At 34.0% G+C, this 22,819-nt stretch overlaps 1 protein-coding gene across 10 annotated transcripts in view; it reads left to right on the forward strand.

Moving 5' to 3' along the window:
- VPS13B (vacuolar protein sorting 13 homolog B) overlaps nucleotides 1-22,819 on the forward strand; it is an 805,800-nt gene that overhangs the window by 425,806 nt on the left and 357,175 nt on the right. For all 10 annotated transcript variants that reach the window (XM_081258369.1, XM_081258366.1, XM_081258373.1 and 7 more), the window contains one exon: nucleotides 5,624-5,735. In XM_081258369.1, coding sequence (XP_081114495.1) covers nucleotides 5,624-5,735 — 112 coding nt within the window. The remainder of the gene's footprint in view (nucleotides 1-5,623; nucleotides 5,736-22,819) is intronic.

Consider the following 22,819-nt stretch of genomic DNA (forward strand, 5'->3'; position numbering starts at 1 on the left):
AGCCTGCACGTCCAGAGCCTGTGCTCCACAATGGGAGAGACCACAGCAGTGAGAGGCCCGCGTACCGCAAAAAAAAAAAAAAAAAAAAAAAAGGATCATACAGCATGATCAAGTGGGATTTATCCCAGGGAAGCAAGGATTCTTCAATATATGCAAATCACTCAATGTGATACACTATATTAACAGATTAAGGAATAAAAACCATATGATCATGTCAATAGATGCAGAAAAAGCTTTTGACAAAATTCAACACCGATTTGTGATAAAAACTCTCCAGAAAATGGGCATAGAGGGTACCTACCTCAACATAATAAAGGCCATATGTGACAAACCCACAGCAAGCCTCATACTCAATGGTGAAAAACTGAAAGCATTTCCACTAAGATCAGGAAGAAGACAGGCATGTCCACTCTCACCACTATTATTCAACATAGTTTTGGAAGTCCTAGCCACGGCAATCAGAGAAGAAAAAGAAATAAAAGGAATCCAAATCAGAAAAGAGGAAGTAAAACTGTCACTGTTTGCCAATGACATGATACTATACATAGAAAATCCTACAGATGCCACCAGAAAACTCCTAGAACTAATCCATGCATTTGGTAAGGTTGCAGGATACAAAATTAATGCACAGAAATCTCTGGCATTCCTATACGACCAACAACAAAAAAATCCGAAAGAGAAATTAAGGAAACACTCCCATTTACAATTACAACAAAAAAAATAAAATACCTAGGAATAAACCTGCCTAAGGAGCTGAAAAACTTGTACTCAGAAAACTATAGAAAGCTGATGAAAGAAATTAATGATGACATAAACAGAGAAATATACCATGTTCTTGGATTGGAAAATCAACATTGTGAAACTGACTCTACTCCCCAAAGCAATCTACAAATTCAGTGCAATCCCTATCAAACCACCAGTGGCATTCTTCACAGAATTAGAACAAAAAATCTTACAATTCATATGGAAACAGAAAAGACCACGAATAGCCAAAGCAATCTTTTTTTTTAACATCTTCATTGGAGTATAATTGCTTTACAATCGTGTCTTAGTTTCTGCTTTATAACAAAGTGAATCAGCTATACATATACATATATCCCCATATCTCTTCCCTCTTGCATCTCCCTCCCTCCCATCCTCCCTATCCCACCCCTATAGGTGGTCACAAAGCACCAAGCTGATCTTCCTGTGCTATGTGGCTGCTTCCCACTAGCTATCGATTTTACATTTGGTAGTGTATATATGTCCATGCCACTTTCTTACTTTGTCCTAGCTTACCCCTCCCCATGTCCTCAAGTCCACCAAAGCAACCTTGAGAAAGAAAAATGGAGTTGGAGGAATCATGCTCCCTGACTTCAAAGTATACCACAAAGCTACAGTAATCAAGACAGTATGGTACTGGTACAAAAACAGAAATATACATCAATGGTATAGGATAGAATGCCCAGAGATAAGCCCATGCACATATGGGCACCTAATTTACGACAAAGGAGGTAAGAACATACAACGGAGAAAAGACAGCATCTTCGATAAGTGGTGCTGGGAAAACTGGAGAGCTACGTGTAAAAGATGAAATTAGAACAGTCCATAACACCAAACACAAAAATAAACTCAAAATGGATTAAAGACCTAAATGTAAGAGCAGACACTATAAAACTCTTAGAGGAGAACATAGGCAGAACACTCTTTGACATAAATCACAGCAAGATCCTTTTTTGACCCACCTCCTAGAGAAATGGAAATAAAAATAAACAATTGGCACCTAATGAAACTGAAAAGCTTTTGCACAGCAAGGGAAACCATAAACAAGACCAAAAGACAACCTTCAGAATGGGAGAAAATGTTTGCAAAGGAAGCAACTGACAAAGGATTAATGTCCAAAATATACAAGCAGCTCAGGCTGCTCAATATCAATAAAACAAACCACCCAATCCAAAAATGGGCAGAAGCTCTAAATAGATATTTTTCCAAAGAAGGTATACAGATTGCCAACAAACACATGAAAGGATGCTCAACATCACTAATCATTAGAGAAACACAAATCAAAACTACAGTGCGTAGTTGGTCACACTGGTCAGAATGTCCATAATCAAAAAATCAACAAACAACAAATGCTGGAAAGGGTTTGGAGAAAAGGGAACCCTCTTGCACTGTTGGTGGGAATATAAATTGATACAACCACTATGGAAAACAGTATGGAGGTTCCTTAAAAAACTAAAAATGGAACTACCATATGACCCAGCAATCCCACTGCTGGGCATATACACTGAGAAGACCATAATTCAGAAAGAGTCATGTATCACAGTGTTCATTGCAGCACTATTTACAATAGCCAGGACATGGAAGCAACCTAAGTGTCCATCGACAGATGAATGGATAAAGAAGATGTGGCACATATATACAGTGGAATATTAGCCATAAAAAGAAACGAAATTGAGTTATTTGTAGTGAGATGGATAGACCTAGAGTCTGTCAGAGTGAAATAAGTCCAAAAGAGAAAAACAAATACCGTATGCTACCACATATATATATATATATATATATATATATATATATATATATATATATATATATATATATATATATATATATATCTAAAAAAAAGTTGTGGTGATGAACCTAGTTGCAGGATAGGAATAAAGAGGTAGACATATAGAGAATGGACTTGATGACGCGAGGTGGGAGGGGGAAGCTGGGGCGAAGTGAGAGTAGCTTCAGCATATATACACGACCGACTGGAAAAGAGTTGGCTGGTGGGAAGCAGCAGCAAAGCACAGGGAGATCAGCTCGGTGCTTTGCGATGACCTAGAGGGGTGGGATAGGGAGGATGGGAGGGAGGCTCAAGAGGGAGGGGATATGGGGACATGTGTATGCATATGGCTGATTCGCTTTGTTGTGCAACAGAAACTAACACGGTATTGTGAAGCAATTATATTCCAATGAAGTTCTTTTAAAAAAAAAAATATATATATATATATATAGTTCAAGGTGGGCATAGATAAATTCATAAAGAGTAATTCACCAGTAAGATGTTGTGTTACCTACCAACATTCATATTACGTTGGAAGGCGCAGAATTAATTATTAGGGCCTCTCATAGATAGCCTGAATAGGCTTTGTCAGGGACAGTTATTCCCTCCAGTTCTGGATGGACAGAAATAGAGAGGATCTGTGGTGCTGTTTTCCATGATGTTGGCTCAGGAGTCTTGCCTTTGACTGCAATCTTAGCTGCGAGCTCTGACCAGGTGGACCACATCTCTTGTCTGATCCTTGCCAGAGCAAGGACCCAGAAGTCTTGCCCACGTACACCTTCAACCACTGCCTACAGCTACTACCACTGCTACCACAGTTCAGCTGTTTATATGAAATACGTATTAACCTATATGGAATCATCATCTTTCCCCTAATCTTCAGCTGTTTCTGTTAATGGTAATGTTTGCTTGTATTGGTATGAAATTTGCAAACTTCAAATGTTTTTATGTTTTTATTAAAGAAAAAAAAATACCAAAATTTAAAAAAAAGGGGGAAGCTTGTTTTTTGCCAACTATAAAGTAACTAAAGAAATGACTCAAGGCACTTTCTTGCATAAATATCTATTTTTATTATTTTTTTGTATATCTCAAAGGTACATTTTGATAAGCTGAATACTTTCTATAATAAAATTGATTGTTTTAATTTAGTTTGTGGATGATCTGCATTAAGTGCTTTTTATCATTATTATAACTTCATAGTCAGTTTAATATAGTGAGAATAGTTTTGGCTCTAACAGAAACAATTCTGTTCTTGGATCTGGCTTTGTATGTAACACCAAGTACGTCATTTTTCTTCCATATGTACCTCATTTACTGCAGTGTTTCTATTACATTTCAGACTTTCATATGGTCGGTAGTATCTGTAGCCTAGAAGAACAGTTAGCAAGTACACTAATTGCACTTTTGTGGTATGCTCTATTCTCCAGGCTTACTATTTATTGATTTAATTGAGGCCTTCTGCTTAATCAGAGGTTTTTACCCACATGGAACTATTTGATAAGCGTGGCATAAAATGCAAGATCTATGAAATGTAAACAGTGTTCATAGTATAAGGACCTATAATCAAGCCAGACCTCTAGTCATTTGAAAATAGTACAACTGCATGAGAAGTAGTTTTCTATTTGATCTTTTTTGCTATGGGCATTTAAAAATACCATCTTTATTGTAGCATCCACATGCTAATATTTATTATGATAGCTTGTCTCTTTCTTCCCCTTTTGCTGTCCTTCCCCTTCCCCTGCCATTTTGCCTCTCCCTTTATGTACATCTTATTCTGGTTCTTTCTTTTCCTCGCTGAATATCTTTCTTCTTACTTTTCTTGATTTTCTTAATTCTGACTTTCTTTTTTAGACTAATCTAAGTCAGACCATACTGAGTGTTCTGCTGAAGCAGCTGGAAATAATCTCTTAGCTTTTGCATTCTTTGGCCACCACAGTTTGGGAAATATGGATTGTATGCCTTTGTAGGCATGTTCTGTTCAGGATATTCCTGAGGTCTTGCAGCCAGTCCTTTTCTGTTCCGTTTGTGGCAGATGGTTGTTCTTTGAGAGAAATTATGAATTTTAGTATATGTTTTCTTCACAACCCCAAAAGTTGTATATTGTTAACAATTTTAAACAGCTACTACAGTAGACTCATCTGTGGGGGAAGAGGGAGTAAAATTTAATATAAATTAATGGGGCCATCAAGAACACCTTTTCATTCCAAATAATTTTTAGAAAAAGACATTAAATTAGCCAGTGACTTTTAGAAAAATTGTTGAGCTTTTTATCATGAGAACATGTGATAAAATTTTTTTATTCAGTATAGAGAAAAGAGTCAGAATTAATATACCTTTTTACCTTTTATTGTTTTCTGAGAATACTTAGGTTTAGATTCTATTAGGAAGTAGAACTTTTACACAAGTGTGAAATTACTATTTCTCAAGTAATTCCACTATAGAAATTATTAAAATTAAAAAGTGCCTAGAACAGAAAGTTGAAGTGTCCTTACGTATTAATGAGTTACTGGGTTTTTTCTTTCTTTATCATTGCAGCCATTATTTTCTTCACCATTGCAGCCATTAAGCTGATATGTTACAGCCTAATGTGCTATTGTGTGTTTGTATGTGTGTGTGTGTGTGTGCGTGCACGCATTGTATTTAATTATTACTAATTGTGTAAATTCAAGTAACTTTGAGAATTTGTTAGTGCCTTTCTGGATATCCTTCAATATATTTGTAAACAACAATGCAGTGTTGAAACCCCAGGGCTGAAAATCACTTGGGAGAAAGATGTAGTATTATCAGATCATGAAATTAGATAAACATACTGCTTCAATATTACTTACATATAATTAATATCACATGTTTTCATGTTGAGTGGAGTTTCTTTTTCATTGCCATTTTAATTGTCTATCCTGAGAACTACTTATTGGGATATAAAGGAAATAGTTAAGAGAAGCATTAAATATTTCTATTTTAAACAAATTTTTCCTTGTCCTGATTTATGGTCTTATCTTAATTTGTCTCTATCCCATTATTCAAAAATTTTTCCTTAAAGATGAAGTTGCATACAGATCTACTGTATATCTCATTAATCTATTTCTTTTACAGTTAATCAGGCAGGAAAAGAAGACACCATGGTTCTGAAGATTGGCTCTGTTGCTATGGCTCCCCAGGCTGACAATCCCCTTGGCAGATCTGTCCTCAGGAAAGATATTTACCAGTAAGTTTATTTTCTTATGTTCAATCTTGCAACAATTTCATACTGCAAAGAAGTACACTGATCAATAAAACTTGCTCAGTGTGGCCTGTAGAAATACTTTTCATTCGGGATCTTTTGATATTTAAAACCAGGTTTTTCTGATTTTCTTCAGTTGTGGGTTTTTAAATTCATTCAGACAAATCAAGTATTTCTGTGAAGTGTTGATGAATAACAGAATGTAAGTACCAAGTCACCATAAAACTGAAGAAGCGCAGTTTGGAAAATTTTAGCAGACTTTAGATTTGACCAAATTTCTAATTACATGAGAAAATTAGGTCCTCTCTAGAACTATATCCTAATATAGTCATATTGTATCAAAATGAAGCATTTTCTTAACTATAAGCCAATATTTGAAATGTAGGGCTGTGCGTGTCCTATGGATCAAAGCTGTAGAGAAAAGCAAACTTCTAAGGAGAAATTTCACAGTAAACACTTTCTGTGAAAATGCCATGCTCTGGATTTTGTCACTGACTATTTGCAAACCACACCAAGCATATATGGACAACTAAACTGGTGAACACATGTAATCAACATGATAAAAATAATATATCATTCGTACTGAAGTTGGCACTGCTGCCAGACATAAAAGTACAGTTGCAAATAATGCCAAGTGCGAAAAGTCACAGAAATACAGATGAACAAGTGTCTTATTTTTCCTTCTGGTCTGTTTTTCAGATGTTGTAGTCTCTCACTCTTATCAGAAATAAATTTCTACTGTCCTCCAATAAATGTTACTGCTGAGAAAGATTCTGATTTTTGTAATACATTTACCACCTAGAGGGTGACAGCTCTTTTTACTTTAAGTGGACCTAGGTATTTTGTTTTCTCAACTTTTTCTGTTATTTGTGTTGACATTTTTTGCCTTTGAATTGTATATCTTGCTTTCTTTCTTGTATTACTTTTTCTGGTAGCGTATAGTATTCATCCCATAAATAAGTTTTTATTTTGCTAACTTACGTAAAATTTAAGGATGTCAAAACTGAAGTAGGCCTTAGGAATCATCTAATCCAACTTCCTTATTTTATAGATTAGGAAACTGAGAAGTCAAAAGAATAATTGTCTCTAGTCAAGTAATGACAGAGCCAAGATCACAACTCATATTTTGACTTCCTCAGTATCTAGAGAAAAGATTACGGCAGAATCCTTTCTGGGTGAAAACAATTTAATTTTCTAACATTTGGGAATTCTTTTAGGTATATTTATCTTTTCTTTTCCACTTCAGAGCTAAGTAGTCCTCAAAGAGTTTCCTTCTTTCCTTTTGGTGAAAGAAATATGTTTCATATTAAAAGACCCTATCACCATCAATAAAGTGAACCACTAAGATACTTCCTCTCCTCCTCTACCCTTTCCCCTTTCTGGCTCTTCAGCAGTCATTTGTGGAGATGTGGCTCTCCTATGCCCCCTTCATTTTTTCCTCCCTTTTGTCCTTCTTGAACTTTTTTTCCCTCAGTCTCTCTTCTTATTCAGTTCTCTATATTTTTTCAGACCTTATTTTTCCTTCCCTTTCTGTATCTTTCTTCATTCTTTACCTTTTCCCTTTTCATATTTTTTCTTTCTTTACTTTCTACCTTCTTTCCCTGTATCTCATTTCATTCCATTTCACTATTTTAATAGTTTGACTTATTTTATAGAATATAGAAATATAATGCCAAAAAATAAAATCTAAAAATGTACATTATCTCTTTAGATCTTCAGTGCCTCACATCCTGCCTCACACAAAATACATATAAATATGTACACAAAAAGTACATAATAGCTATTTTATGTTTACAGAATAAATGCCCTTACTTTCTTTTTCTAATTGACAAAACCGAGGCACACAGAATTTTTATGTGTTTTTCCAAAAGCATATACTTATCTAATGGCAGAGCATTTCAGAATCTATTTCTTTAGAATTCTCTTCAGTTATTTTTTAATTCATATTTCTATCGTTTAGTCCCTCCCCCTGATTATGTGATTTAGTAATTTCATTCTCCTGCTCCCTTTCCATATGTTTTTACTTCCTCTTTCTTTTAATCTGCCTTTTGTGTTTCTTCTTTCTGTCTTGTTTTTTCTAACTTCCTCAGTGTGATAAATGGCATCTATAAAAACCCCACAGCTAATATAGTTCATAGTTAGAGACTGGGTGCTTTCCCTTTAAGATCAGGAGCAAGATAAGATATCTGCTCTCACCACTTCTATTTAGCATTGTATTAGAGGTTCTAACCAGGGCAGTTGGGCAAGAAAATGAAATAAAAGGGTACCCAGATGGTAAGGAAGAAATAAAACTGTGTCTTTTTGCAGGTGACATGACCTTGTATATAGAAAATCCTAAGGTATCCTCTGGAAAACTTTTGGGCCAATAAACTAGTTCAGCAAGGTTGCAGGATAAAAAATCAATATATAGTTAACCCTTGAGCAACACAGGTTTGAACTGCATGGGTCCACTTATACGTGGATTTTTTTCAATAGTAAATACTACACAGCCCATGGTTGGTTGAATCCGTGGATACAGAACCATGGATATTGAGGGCTGACTCTAAGGGACTTGAGTATCTATGGATTTTGGTATTCCCGGCGGGTCCTGGAACCATTCCCCCACAGATACCAAGGAACAACTGTGTAAATATCAGTTCACAATAACAATAAGCAATGAACTCTTTAAAAGTGAAATTAAGAAATCAATTCCATTTATAACAGCATCAAAAAGAATTAAGTACTTACAAATAAATTTACCAAAATAAATATACAACTTACACTCTAAAAACTACAAAACATTGTTGAAAGAAATTAAAGAAGATCTAAATACATGGGAATTATATCCCAATTACATAGATCAGAAGACTTAGTATTGTTAGATGTCAGTACTCCTCAAAATGATCTGCAGATTCAGCATAATCCACATCAAAATTCCAGCTAGCTTCTTTGTAGAAATTGGCAAAGTTTCTATATGGAAAATTATTCATATGGAATTTCAAGGGACCCAGAATAGCCAAAACAATCTTGGAAATGAACAAAGTTGGAGGATTCACACTTCCAGATTTCAAAATTTATGACAAAACAACAATAATCAAGCTAGTGGAGTACTGATATGAAGGTAGACATACAGATCAATAATAGAATTGAGAGTCCAGAAATAACCCATCACATTTACTATCAATTGGTTTTTAATAAAGGAGCCAAGACAATTCAATGGTAAAGAATAGTTTTTCAACAAATGGTACTCAGAAATCTGGATATCCACATGAAATTGGACCCTTACCTGACATTATATACAAAAATTAAGTCAAGTGGATCAGAGACATACAATTAAGAGCTAAAATTCTGAAACTTATAGGAGTAAATCTTTCTGACCTCCGATTAGATAATGGTTTCTTAGAAATGACACCAAAGGCATGGGGGACAAAAGAAAAAATAGATAAAATGAACTGTATCAATATTATAAACTTTTGTGCTGCAAAGGACTCTATCAAGAAAGTGACAATCCACAGAATGGGAGAAAATATTTACAAATCACCTATCTGATAAGAGATTTATATCCAGAATAGGTAAAAAAAACTCTTACAACTCAGTAATTGATGGACAACCAGTTAAAAAATGTACAAAGGATTTGAATATATATACAAAGAAGATATAAAAATGGCTAATAAGTGCATGTAAAGGTGTTCAACCCCATTAGTCATTAGGGAAATACAAGTCAAAATGACACCCACTAGCATGGTTATAATATAAAAGGCAACAGATGTGGAGAAATTGGAACCCTCATACATTTCTAGTGGGACTGTAAAATGGTGCATCTACTGTGGAAAACTGGCAGTTTCTCATAAGGTTAAACGTAGAGTTACCATATGATGCAGGAATTTAACTCCTAGGTATGTACACAAGAGAATTGAAACATATATTCATACAAAGGCATGCACACCAATGTTCATAGCAGCACTATTCATAATAGCCAAAAAGGCAAAACTACACAAAGGTTTATCAACCTATGAATGGTTAAGCATAACGTGTTATGCCCATAAAATAGAAAATTATTCTGCCATAGAAAGGGATGAAGTATATGCTATAATATGGATCGATGTTGGAAAAATGCAAAGTGAAAGAAGCCAAACGCAAAGAGCCACATATTATATGATTCCATCTGTATGAAATTTCCAGAGTAGACAAATACATAGAGACAGAAAGTAGAATAGTGTTAGCTAGGAGGGGAAAATAGAATGACTGCTAATGGGTATAGGATTTCTTTTGGGGGTGATAAAAATGTTCCAGTGTCAGATAGTAGTGAGGTACAATGAATGATATATAATGAGTAAAATGAGAGTATACAAAATAAAACACTGAATTGTACACCTCAAAAGGATAAACTTTATGGGATGTCAGTTATATCTCAACAAAACTGATTTAAGAAAAAAAATATTAATTGATGTCACAAAACGGTCCAGAGAAATTAAATTTCAGAGAGAGAAATACCCTTTCTAGGTAAGTGGACAGTGGGTACTCTTTTTTTTTTTTTTTTTTTTACATCTTTATTGGAGTATAATTGCTTTACAATGGTGTGTGAGTTTCTGCTGTATAACGAAGTGAATCAGCTATATGTATACATGTATCCCCATATCTCCTCCCTCTTGCGTCTCCCTCCCACCCTCCCTATCCCACCCCTCTAGGTGGTCACAAAGCACCGAGCTGTTCTCCCTGTGCTATGCGGCTGCTTCCCACTAGCTATCTATTTTACATTTGACACTGGGTACTCTTTTCAGCTCTGGAATTATTTGCTTCGTCTGGCTATAAGCAGAGAGGTTTTGTTGTGGGAAGTAGAAATTAAGGGACATTTATCAGTCTTGTAGGCTAGAGTGACATATTGGAATCTGGAGGAGCCTCAAACATACAGTCAGTCCTCCACAGTGCTTTTTTCTGTGTATCAAGTGTGGAAGGGAGCTGGCAAGAAGAAATTGAGTTTCTCAAAGTTTCACATTCCTTAAAAGACAAAGTCATGCTAGAGGTGCACTGTTCAGTACAGTAGCCACTGACTACATGTGACTGTTCTGCTTTTGAAATGTGGTAATCCAAATTGAGATATTCTGTAAGTATAAAAGATACTGAAGATTTTGAAGAATTAAGAAGAAAATAAAATATCTCATTAATAATCTTTTTATCGATTATATATTGCAACGACCATATTTTAGATATATTGAGTTAAATATATTATTACAACTGTTTTCCTCTGTTTTTTTTAATCCTTTTATCAGTGTAACTGCTAGCAAATTTTCATTTACGTAGGTGGCTCCCAATTGTGGTTTGCATTATATTTCTGTTGAACAGTGCAACATTGTAGGGAAAGGCCTGCAACAAACACAGGACGTCTCACCCTTGAGATGTTTGAAACCAAAGGTGAATTGGGCTTAGTTAGAGTTGCAAGCTAACCCCAACCTAGCTCAGTTCACAACTGGATGGAAATGGTCCACCCCTTATCCATGCTGCCTGGCGAGAATAGATGTGCCTTCTCTGGGAGAAAATAACATTGACTTCTGTTTCTGTAGCCTTTTTATACATGGTGTCTGATATATGATAAAAAAGAAAAAAGATATCCAAAAAGCAGGAAGATTTGAGCCATTATCAGGAGAAAATTTAGCTAGTAGAAAAGACCCACAGATGACTGAGATTTGAAATTAGTAGACAGGAGTTTGAAATAATTGTTATTAATACTGTAAAGAAAAATGTTGAAAAAATGGAGGATTTCATAGAAATGAGCTCTATTTAAATTAGATCCTAAAACTGAATAATACAGTATCTGAAATTAAGGACTCATAGAATAGCCATAACTGCAGATGGACAAAGCAAAAGATAGGATTAGTGAACTTAGAGAAAGCTTCAGAGAAATTATCCAAACTGAAGCACAGAGAGGGAAGAAAAAAATTAGAAAAGGAAAAAGGAACAAGAAAGAGAACAAATGGAAAACATGTGGGGCACTGTCAAATGGTCTAACATGTAATGAGAATACAAGAAGTAGAAGAAAGATTGAATGGAATAAAACGAGTAATTAAAGAGCTAGACCTTGAGACTTTTCTAAATTTATCAAGAGTCATTAACTAGCAGACTCAAGAAACCTATCCTCAATCCAAGCAAGATAAGTGCAAAGAAAACTACACCTAGGTACATGTTCGAATGATTGAAAATCAAAGATAGACAATAAAGAGACTCCTCCCTGATGGGCTGAGGCAGGATGTTGAGCAAATAGAGAGAGAGAGAGCAACAGCATCTGCATCCCCCAACACGGGTTTCAAGGCCTAAGACAGATCTCAGGAGAGATGAGATGCTTTTGTCTTTTCTGAAGTTTGAGAAAAATCTTAAATGTAGCCAGTTAAAAAAAAAAAAAAGACACATTACCTTTGAAGGAAAACAGGAAGACCAAAATAACTGAAGATCTTAAATTTGAAGATGAGAAAACTCCTAGTTGATGTGTGGCCATTCTTCAAATACTTGGCTTATCATGTGTCATTCCTTCTGAAGCTAAGAATAGACCTAGGACCATTAAATTTGTGGATATTATAATGACATGAATTGCAGCTAAATGAAATAAAGGTCTTTCAGATTATAAAAGTCTAATCATAAATGGGACTGTTTGTTCATTAGTCATTATTTGACAAATGTTTATTGGGAGCCTACTGTGCATCAGACACTATCCTAGATATTGAGTATAGATCAATGAGCAAGACAAAGAAAAATCCCTGGTCTTAAATTTAATGGAGGAGAGAGACAGTTATTTATAAATAAATAAGTAAGTAAGTAAGTAAGTAAGTAAGTACGTACATAAGTAAGTTAAGTAAGTAAGTAAATAAATAATCTGGTATATTAGACTATAAGAAATGCTGTGGAGGCAATACAGCAGGGAGGAAGATAGGAAATGGGAAGCTAGAGGTGGACAGCATGGCCCTAATCAGAGGACATCTCACCAAGAGAGCACAGGATCCTGAAGCAGGAGTGTGCCCAAGAAGCCAATGGCAGCTGAAACAGTGTGTGCCCAGGGAAAGTAGTAGGCTGTGAGGTGAGAGACACTATGGAGGAACCTCATAGGCCATTGTGAGGACTTTGGCTGTTATTTTGAGTGAGATGTAGTTGTGGGGAAAATAATTTACACATGCCTAGTTTTGAAATACTGCTTCTGTTGTTTACTAAATATCTATCTACAGAAGGAAGTGAAGGGCTCACCAGCAGGGACTAAAGATAGACAAAGACAGAAAAGGGGTGAAATATATATTTAAAAACAAAGGAAGTCACAGTTCAAAAGAGCCAATGGGAGTTTGATATTGATCTCTAAAGGTTAAGGATTATTTCGATTATTTGTGTCAACTGAATGTGTAATATGAAGTTTTTTTGATTATTAAGGGGTTGATTTCTTCATCAAATGAGAAACTCTAAGAGGGTTTGAGCAGAGAAGTGGCATGATTCAATTTATATTTAAACACATAATTCAGGCCAATATGTAAAGAATAGACTGTAGGCAGGGAAGGGCAAGGGCTTGTGACTACTGCAATAATCTTGGCAGGAGATGATGGTGGTTTGACCCACGGCTGTGGCTGTGGAGGTGGTGAGAAGTGGTCAGATCTTGGAGATGTTTTAGAGGTAGAGCCAAGAGAATTTGCAGATGGGTTGCACATGGGGTTTGAGACAAAGGAGATAAGGATAATTCAGTTGTATGGCATAAGCAGCTAGAAGGATGACATTAACTGAGGGAAGGAAAGACTGGGGGCGGATTTAGTTTGGGGGATGGGCAGGCGGAGTTCAGGCATTTATTTTTGAAAATGTTGACTGTCTCAGGAGGTACTGAGCTACCCATTGCTGATGTAGCAAAGGCTGATCAACTACATGGAAGGCTTAGAGAGGGTTATGATTTATGTTGAATTAGACTAGTGCTTCTTAAATTTAATGTGCATGTAGATCACCTGGAGATCTTTTTAAAATTCACGTTTTGACTTGGGAGGTATGAAATGAGGCCTGAAATTCCACATTTCTACCAAGAGTGATTGGGTATGACACTGATACTGGATCACACTGATGTGCTGCTTCAGGGACCACACCTTCTTTAGCATAATTAGATCAATGGTTTACAAAAGTTTTGAACAAAGAAGATTTTTTAAAAAATACATTTGTAATAAATGTTAATAATTTTAATGCTAAAAACTCAAGCATTATGAAAGGCTCTACCACAAAAAGTGAGTATCCTTCACTCCCATGCTTTCCTACCCACTCCGTAACAAAATCACTCAGTGGAGTCTTTTTTTAACTTCATGATTTTTACAGACTTTCAGTTGATAGTTGTTACTTTTAGAATCTTTGACTCAGGAAATGTAAAATAATAAAACTTTTATTAAGTTACTAATACCTTATATGAATTCATACTTTATTCTTCTAAAAAAAATCTGATCCACTAGAAAACAACAGAACATACATAACGTATTTATTCAGTGATCATGCCCAGCTGTATATAGTCATGAGCTCCTTTCTTAACTGTCTATGCTCTTTACCTGCTTCTTCCTTGCCTACTGATCTGTCTTACATCTGCTTGTTCCTGGACAAGACAATCTCCCAATTGACTTTCAAATCAATCTGAGATGTTCCTATTCTATGATGTGCTCAACCATTTCCCTGACTTATACCAAAGTTCTGAAGCACAGACAGTCTGGCCTAATATTAAGATTTTTCCTTTATCTTGCAAAACCTCTTTTCCTGAGAGATGATTCAGGTTCTTGTCTCAAGCTAAAAGAGAAGCAGAAAAACAGTTAAGGATAAACGATTATAAAGGCAGACTTTTTTTTAAAAAAAACTCTTTAAATTTATTTATTTATTTAATTTATTTTGGGCTGTTGGGTCTTTGTCTCTGCGCAAGGGCCTTCTCTAGTTGCGGCAAGTGGGGGCCACTCTTAATCGCGGTGCGCAGGCCTCTCACTATCGCGGCCTCTCTTGTTGCGGAGCACAGGCTCCAGACGCGCAGGCTCAGTAGTTGTGGCTCACGGGCTCAGTTGCTCCGTGGCATGTGGGATCTTCCCAGACCAGGGCTTGAACCCGCGTCCCCTGCATTGGCAGGCAGATTCTCAACCACTGAGCCACCAGGGAAGCCCCAAGGCAGACATTTTAAAAAGTTACCTATGCTAGACTGATTTAAGGAAATTACAATAATATAGGGATTATAAAGAAGTATAATTAAAATGTTTAAATGTGTTTGTAACTTAAACATATTAAGAATTTAATAAATTTACTTACTCTTTTCTTATATAAATGGATTATATAGTTTTTAGAAACTTTATGTTCTACAAATTCTGGTACATCATCTGCAGCTCATTAATTATAGTGTTTACAATTGTTTATTAAAAAATGGAAATAGGTCTCAGTCAGGATCTTAACCATTTTATAGGATAACTGCTATAAGAAAAATTACATTGGATTTATATTATTTCTCTTCCTAAGACTCTTCTAAAAATCTCTTTGACTGTGATCCTGAATTTTGTCTGTAAGTAGTTGACTTGGTTTTTGTTTTAAATAATTTTTCAAAAATAGCTTTCCATATGAGAAATAGAATAAATAGCCCTATATCAGTCATTAGAACAGTAGGTATCTTTGAGCCATTTATGCCATTCCATTACATGTCTGCATGCATTAATTCATTCATTACTTTAATTCATTTATTTATTAAATATACATTGATTAATTATTTCAGTTATTTAACAGATATTTATTGAGTGCTGACAATGTATTTGATGCCAACGATAGATATTTTGACTAGAACTCATGGTACCTCCCTCCATGGAACTTAAAACCTCAACCACATCACTTGAGTCAGTGAAATTACATTGTGAAGCTCTGCTAGATTTGATAACATTAATAATTTAATAATTTTACTTTGTCTATAACACCTCCCACAATGCCTAAATTGATGAAATAAGCAAAATCAGAGGTTATGAACTTGTGCCCTAAACTTTTTTTCATAGTCCCATTTTTATTGTAAGTGTCCTTATAGCATTCTGTCCTGCGTCTTTTGAAAATTATTATGCGAGGAAAGAATGATTCCAGAAGTTCCATCTAGTTTTAAATCATGCTCTCTTTTTGAAATGTTTCATAATCAGTTTACTTAGAAGTAATGTCTCGTTTCTTTGGCCTTCTATACTAGTGTCTGACCTACATTTCTATAATTGTAATAGTAGCAGCAGCAGTAGTAGTGGTAGCAGCAGTAATAGCTAACATCTATTGTGTGTTTTTTTGTGTGTCAGGGATTCTGCTTGATGCTTTCAATGCAATGCCTATGAATCACAATAACTTTAAGAGTCAGGTATTAGGATTATCTGTATTTTAAAGACAAAAAAATGAATTTGTAGACATTAAATAATTTCTCATGAGTCGCACATAAAACTGAATCTGTAGACATTAAATAATTTCTTATGGTTCACACATAAAATAAGGAACAGAACCAGTTCCCATTGCCTATGCTCTTTACCACTGCGTGCTGCCTGTAACTGAATTTAAGACAGACTGGCTTTAATTTAACTAACTCTAGTTAACCAGTATGAGTATGAAACTTAATTTTTTTGAAATTTCACATTCATACTCCATTAAATTTTATTACTGTTTAGATGCTATAGTTTTTTTCTAACAACTTGCTTGTTAACAGTGAGTAAACTGAAAAAAAAACTATTAGGTACCAAGTTTAGTGCATTTTTAATGCATTTTCCTTAGGTTCTGGAAAATATTCTAAGCTAAGATGGACTTAATATTGTAGATATTATAGCCATAATTTATGGTAAAAACTCTTATAACCCTAGTGTTTGAGGTCTTCAGTCCTTGAGGATACTTGAAAATTAAAAAATTTTTCATTAGGTTGTACTTAATAATGCATTAGATCTACAGAAAATAGCTCCCCGTTTGCATACCTAGCTAATGATTTTGATCATCATCAAGCTTTTTCTCACATCTGTTATAAGGTCTGAAGTGGGTCATGACCAGCTATAAATACTAACATAGGTTTGCTGATTAATGAACTCAGTATACTTTTGTGATTTTTATTTCATAAGAGACATCTTTCGCTTTTTACCTCAGTATAATTTAGTTATTACTCTAGTTCTACCTTAAAGTTATGAAAGAAAAAGAGATAAGTTAAAATTCTCTTTTCTTTGTTATAATTCTCTCTTCTTCCCAGAGTATTCTTACATATCATTATTTTTCTCTAAATTGTGTTGAAGAAAATACTGATTTTATTTTTTAAAAACAACTACGTACTATCTGTTCACATGTATTTTTCCACACCAAAATTATATCAAGTTGAATATGTGTGTTATGAAGGTTTCTACTACCTTGGGCTTTTTCTCTCTAATCCTATGCAATTGAGAAATACTGTATTTAGGCTACATATCTGAAAATAGGGCTTACAGAATTAGATGCACAAATTTGGAAGCCATTTAAGATTACATGTTGTCTCCCTATATCATTGCTCTTTCACATGGTCTAAAAATTCACAGTCTTTTAATACCTATGCTAAAAGATTTTAAAAATAAACTAGTGATTGTAACAATAAAATTTAGTTTATACTTCTTTCCAAAATATTATGTTTGTTAAAAGAATTTTAAAATGTTAAAAACAGAACTTTTTGCTTTTGTAGTATTTTTAATTACAAAGTTTTTAAACTTTCATCTTTTACTTGAGGGAACTATATCCTTCTTTTAATTGGACGTTTGTGAACTTCTGCCTATAGCTTTTGGTTCATGCCTTAAATATTTGTGGGTCTTCTGATGTCCCTTATGGGATTTTATCTGTGACTAATTTATCCCATAGCTCTTTAAAAACTTTGTCAGTTGTTGAATTTTTAGCCATTTCTTTTTTGTAGACATTTGCTAATCCTTTTTAGTGCTTTCAGTACTTAATAGATTTGAATCTAGTATTGGGTTTCAGCTTTTCTCTACAGAGAATTTCATTCTCTTAAAAATTGTCCACAAGCATTATATGAAAATTCCATGGTAACTTTGGCAAACTTTTTAGACATCTTTTATAAATGAGGGTTCTGACAGGTGTACCCTATCTGTAGGAGTTTAATTCTTGGAATTTTACCTTTAAAGAAATATAAAAGTTAGGGGAGCTGATTCATTTTTACTCTTAGAAGACTTGCATTAGTAGAGTTCTTCCAGCAGTATATACACAATTTGTTTTCTGTCTCTTTATTGCTTTTTTATGGGCAACTTTTGCAACAGTGGTTCCTCTCAATTTCTCACTGTGAACCTGATGTGACACCACCAACACAAGAAGAATGGAAAATCTCGCTTTGTTCTTATCTAGTTGATGAGAAATTTTAACTTTCATTATAAAAATTAACTTTATGAGTAATATTTCAGAAGTATAAATGTTCAACACAAAAAATGCACATTTCCTAAATGGAAGGTTTATTGGAAGCTTGTTAAACTAAGCAGAATTTTTTTTTAGCTACTATAAAATGTCTTTTAATTTTTTATTAACTTTGTTGTATAATCACTGTGCTAAGAGTTTTTTAAATCATAGTTTACTAAAAATCAAGAATCAAGTACCTCGTTAAAGGTTTTAAATAAATAGACCTTGATGCAATCCAAGATGGCAACACAATTCTTTCATCCATTAAAACATTAACAATATCTTTTTTGTAATTTTTAACCTTCTTATGGTTGTCCTGACTTCTCAAAGAGTTAATATTCCCAATATGAACTAACATTAAATTGATGTGACCAGGAAATTCATGGTTGAGATTAACTTAATTTTTAAATTTTGTTTTACATGTGTACTTCAACAATTTACGTAGGCCCAAACAATTGACAATTGAAGCATATGACCTACAGAAATTCATAGATGAGATTAACATCCTTTAGATGAACTTAACATCATTAACAGTTGTACAGTATGCTTTGAAAAATTATTTTATTTCAAAACAGGAAAATTATTCTTTTCTGGAAATAGTAATAATGACCTTTCTCTATTCCTGATGAATGTGCAGCTCAAGATATGGTATTGCTCCTCTATGTGTCTTTACAGTTTCTCATAAACCTAGCTTATTATCTGCTTTAACACTGAGCTGTAGTTCCCAGATACATTGTAAAGATTAAATTCTACAAATCTCTACAAAACTACACCCTCTCCCTCCCAACCATTAATTTCTTCCTAATTTTCTTTCTATATAAATGTTCTCAAAATAACCATTGTGTTGGTTTTTGGCAAGGCATGTTTCATATCTAGTGACGTTATGTCCCTAATCCTGTAATGCATAGTGTTGGTTTCAAATAACTCCCTTTTAGCAAATCAAAGAGATTGGGATAGTAGGTATTTAGAGTAACTTGCCTAAAAGCTTTGTTTGAAAATACTGTTGGCAGACTTTTAGTCCCGGTTGTGTTCTTCAGTTGATCTAGTGTGAAGGCTTTGGATTTATGTTTGGCCTTCACCAAAGTAACTGCGTCTTTTGTGGCTTCCTGTAGCAGGATGTAGGTTTCTATGAATGTGTTTCTATTTGCCGCCAAAAGCTACCTCAATAACGGTGTTGAAAATGACTATAAGTTCTACTGTCATAAATTTTAGAATGTTATATTAAATGTATTAACTCTTTTATTGATATTTTTGATGCTTTCCTCTAGAAATTCGTGTTGGAAAAAAGCTACAGAATAATAGAATTTGTTTGGATTTACATCATCATAATTTTTTATCGTGAACTTGGAAAATCTATCTTATACTTATTTTAAATACATTCTGGTTATATAAAGTATGCTGGATATATAATATCTTATTATGTGCATTCCTGATTGTGTGTTCTCAATGAGGCACTAACATCATGTGAAATTATTACCTAAACACTTCTGTGCTTAAATTCACCTGAGAGAAAGCATTGTGTACCTTCCAGATACATCTTCAGAGTTTCTGGAATATGATGACTATTCACCAGAACCACTGACATAGAGGACAGCTCTTTAAAAAAAAGTAAAACATTGTGCTACTAAGTGTCTGATGTAAAGTAAGAATTACATTTTTTCCTCATTAATAACAAAGATTGAATCTTGTAAATAAAGTGTAGCCTGCATGTTTATTCTTATAGTTATTCATATAATGTACCTTGCTCAACATTCTAAAAGGATTAAACAGGAGAGACAGATGATTGATTGATTGATAAAAAAATCTTTGACCAGCTTTGAGTTTAAGAAACTTGTGAATGTGAGTTGCAATGTTCGCTTTGTAACTGCAATTTGAGGAAGACCCATTTTACCCCTTGTTAATTAGTGGCTGTTTTCAGCCAAGCCCTTCTTATCTCCTCCACAGATATAGAAGCTAATTAGAAAGCAGGGTAGGAAGCAAGCATCTATGCATTCATTTAATATGTAAGACTAATACATACTAATACTAATATGTAAGACTAATACATACTAATACTAATACCTCTACACATTGTGTAAGAGCACTTGCTAACCACTAATGAGATGCTACTACACCAAAATCCTTGTAATTTTTATAGGAGATAAAGGAAATTATTATTTTCTAAAGTACCAATTTAAACAATAGCTATTAATAAATATACTTATCTTTACTTATTACTTTATTATGTGTCCACTAGGTCACTGCCCTGAAATAAACTACAATTCTAACTGTATTATATAGTAGAAATACTTATTGGCTGTTTGAAAACTGTGCATCCTCTGTTCTGAAGAAAGGTATTTCCTCAACCTGAAATACTTTTCTTGCCCATCGTTTCTAGCATTGATCTGTGAACAAAAACTTGCCTGAAAATCATTTTGCATTGACAAAGGTAATGAAAAATACAAATGTGATTGCAAAAATTGATAAAAAATAAATCAGCACAAAGCGAATTTTTTACTGGTCTGAACTTTTTTTTCATATCTATTTTTTATTGAGTTATAACTTACATTCAGGAAAGTGCATTATTTGTGTAAAGCATGATGAACTTTTATATATATATATGTAGCCATGTTACAACCACCCAGCACCCCAGAAACTTTCCTCATTCCCGCCCAATCCAGTACCCTGCGCTCCACAGCTAACCACTATTCTTACCTCTATAACCATAGATTAGTTTTGACATAAGTAAATGTTAAAATGAATTTTTAAGTGTGACAACTTTTTTCTCAACATAATTTATCATCTATAAGTCTACTTGACATAGTCAAGTCAATGTCAAATCATACAATTCAAGATATAAATGATTTTGATCAAAATTAAAAAGCAATTTTTAACTTCAGTTAGTCATACCTTAATATCAAATTGTATATTCATCCACTATGATATTTTCCATGTAAATCACTAATGAATATAAGGAAAAAATAAAGGTGCCATGAATGAATATTAAATTTTTTATTAATAAACATCTCTGTTCATCAGACAAATTCTGATGAAGGATATACCTTAATAACTCTGGTTATAATTGAGCTTTTGAACCAATTGCTATGAATTTTATTTATTACAACAGTTATTTAGTGCACATTGTCATATGCATATGTCTGTGGCATTTGTACATTATATAGTATATTGCTTTTCAAAAGGAAGTAATTATTTGTATTCCAGGACTCTATTGTTCTCTAACTGAATTGACTGTCGTCTAGGTATGGGTTTGATAAACTGACACAACAGTGAAAGGAATCCCTGTCCCATGTCAACTTATCAAACACACTGTGGACAGCATGTCTTTGGCATTTCCAGTTAAGTTCTGAGTAGAAGTCACGAAGCTCATGTTCAGTGAAGCACAACCTCAGTATTTCCAGGTGATTTTAAATAACACCTGATAAAACTGAGGTATAGTCCCACTAAACTTTAAGAATTATCCAAAAACTAGGGAAAATAATAATATGCATAGTTACAGAATTACAATGTCATTGGTTCATTTGGGTGACAGAATGGATATTAATGAAATATACAGTAATTCCTAATATCCTGTCATTCTGGTAAACAGCATTACGTTATACTGTAAACATATTTATGATGTAGAATAAAACAGTAAAATCAAATGCTTTTGTTCTATCCTAGATCATATCACAACAGGTATCCTCCTGGGAAAGTTATCCTTCAGTCTGAGTTGGTCACTAATTTTTTCCAACTTCATAGTCTTCATTTTGAATAGTGTAACTGAATCATTTGTACATTTTCCAATTAAGTGTAGGCAAACTAAAGATATTCTTCTAAAATTTATTCTAAGTGTCATAAATATATTCTGGTGAAAATCTAACTTATAAGGTGATATAAGTCAAAACATGTTTACTTATATAATATTTAACTTTATTTACATATATCTATAATAAAATAGTCAAATCTGTAACATTTATGAGTCAACTTGCCTGATATTATATCATATAAAATGTGAAAACATATTTTTCCAGGTTTATTTTCTATGCTTTTAACCCTTCAAAGAAGAAATTACATTATGCAGTTACAGTACCTCATCAGTGTAGCTCCATTCCTGTGCTGCAAGTAGAAATGTAGTGCAACAGTGCTGAGCAGAAGTTGCTCTTCTCTTTTGGAGAAAATTGCAGTATCCAAGAGCTTTTTTAACAAGGGACTACTTTTAAATGTGTATGGTCACCTCAAAGGATATGTAGAGCATTTCCTGCCAGTAGGATTAGAGGAAGGAAGCACCAGGCCAAAATGTTTGATGTGTGATGTACTGTAATTCCTTTCATGTGTTCGGTGGCTTTTATATGTTGATCAATGTTCTGCTACCAATTGTGACCTTGGTGTGGTCCAGGTCATTAAAGTTTGACCTTCCTTAGTGTGTAGGGTCATTAACTATACCTAGCAGCATTATTATAATTAAGCATGCTGTTTTCTTTTGAATAACCACCTCTCATTTTCATTAAAATATTTATTTTTCATAATTGGATAATCCTCCTAGAGACTGATTTTCATGAAAGAGATGATTCAGTGTTAGAGCATTTTCTTCCTGTAGTTTCCTATGAGCATATAAAGTTCAAGATGGAAACTAGCTTTTTTTTTTTAATTCTTTTTTTTCTTCCAGTTTTATTGAGACATAATTTGACATACAGCACTAAGTAAGTTTAAGGTATACAGCATAA

The sequence above is a fragment of the Mesoplodon bidens genome (genome assembly GCF_964165515.1).
Source record: "Mesoplodon bidens genome assembly, chromosome: 16".
NCBI lineage: Eukaryota > Metazoa > Chordata > Mammalia > Artiodactyla > Ziphiidae > Mesoplodon > Mesoplodon bidens.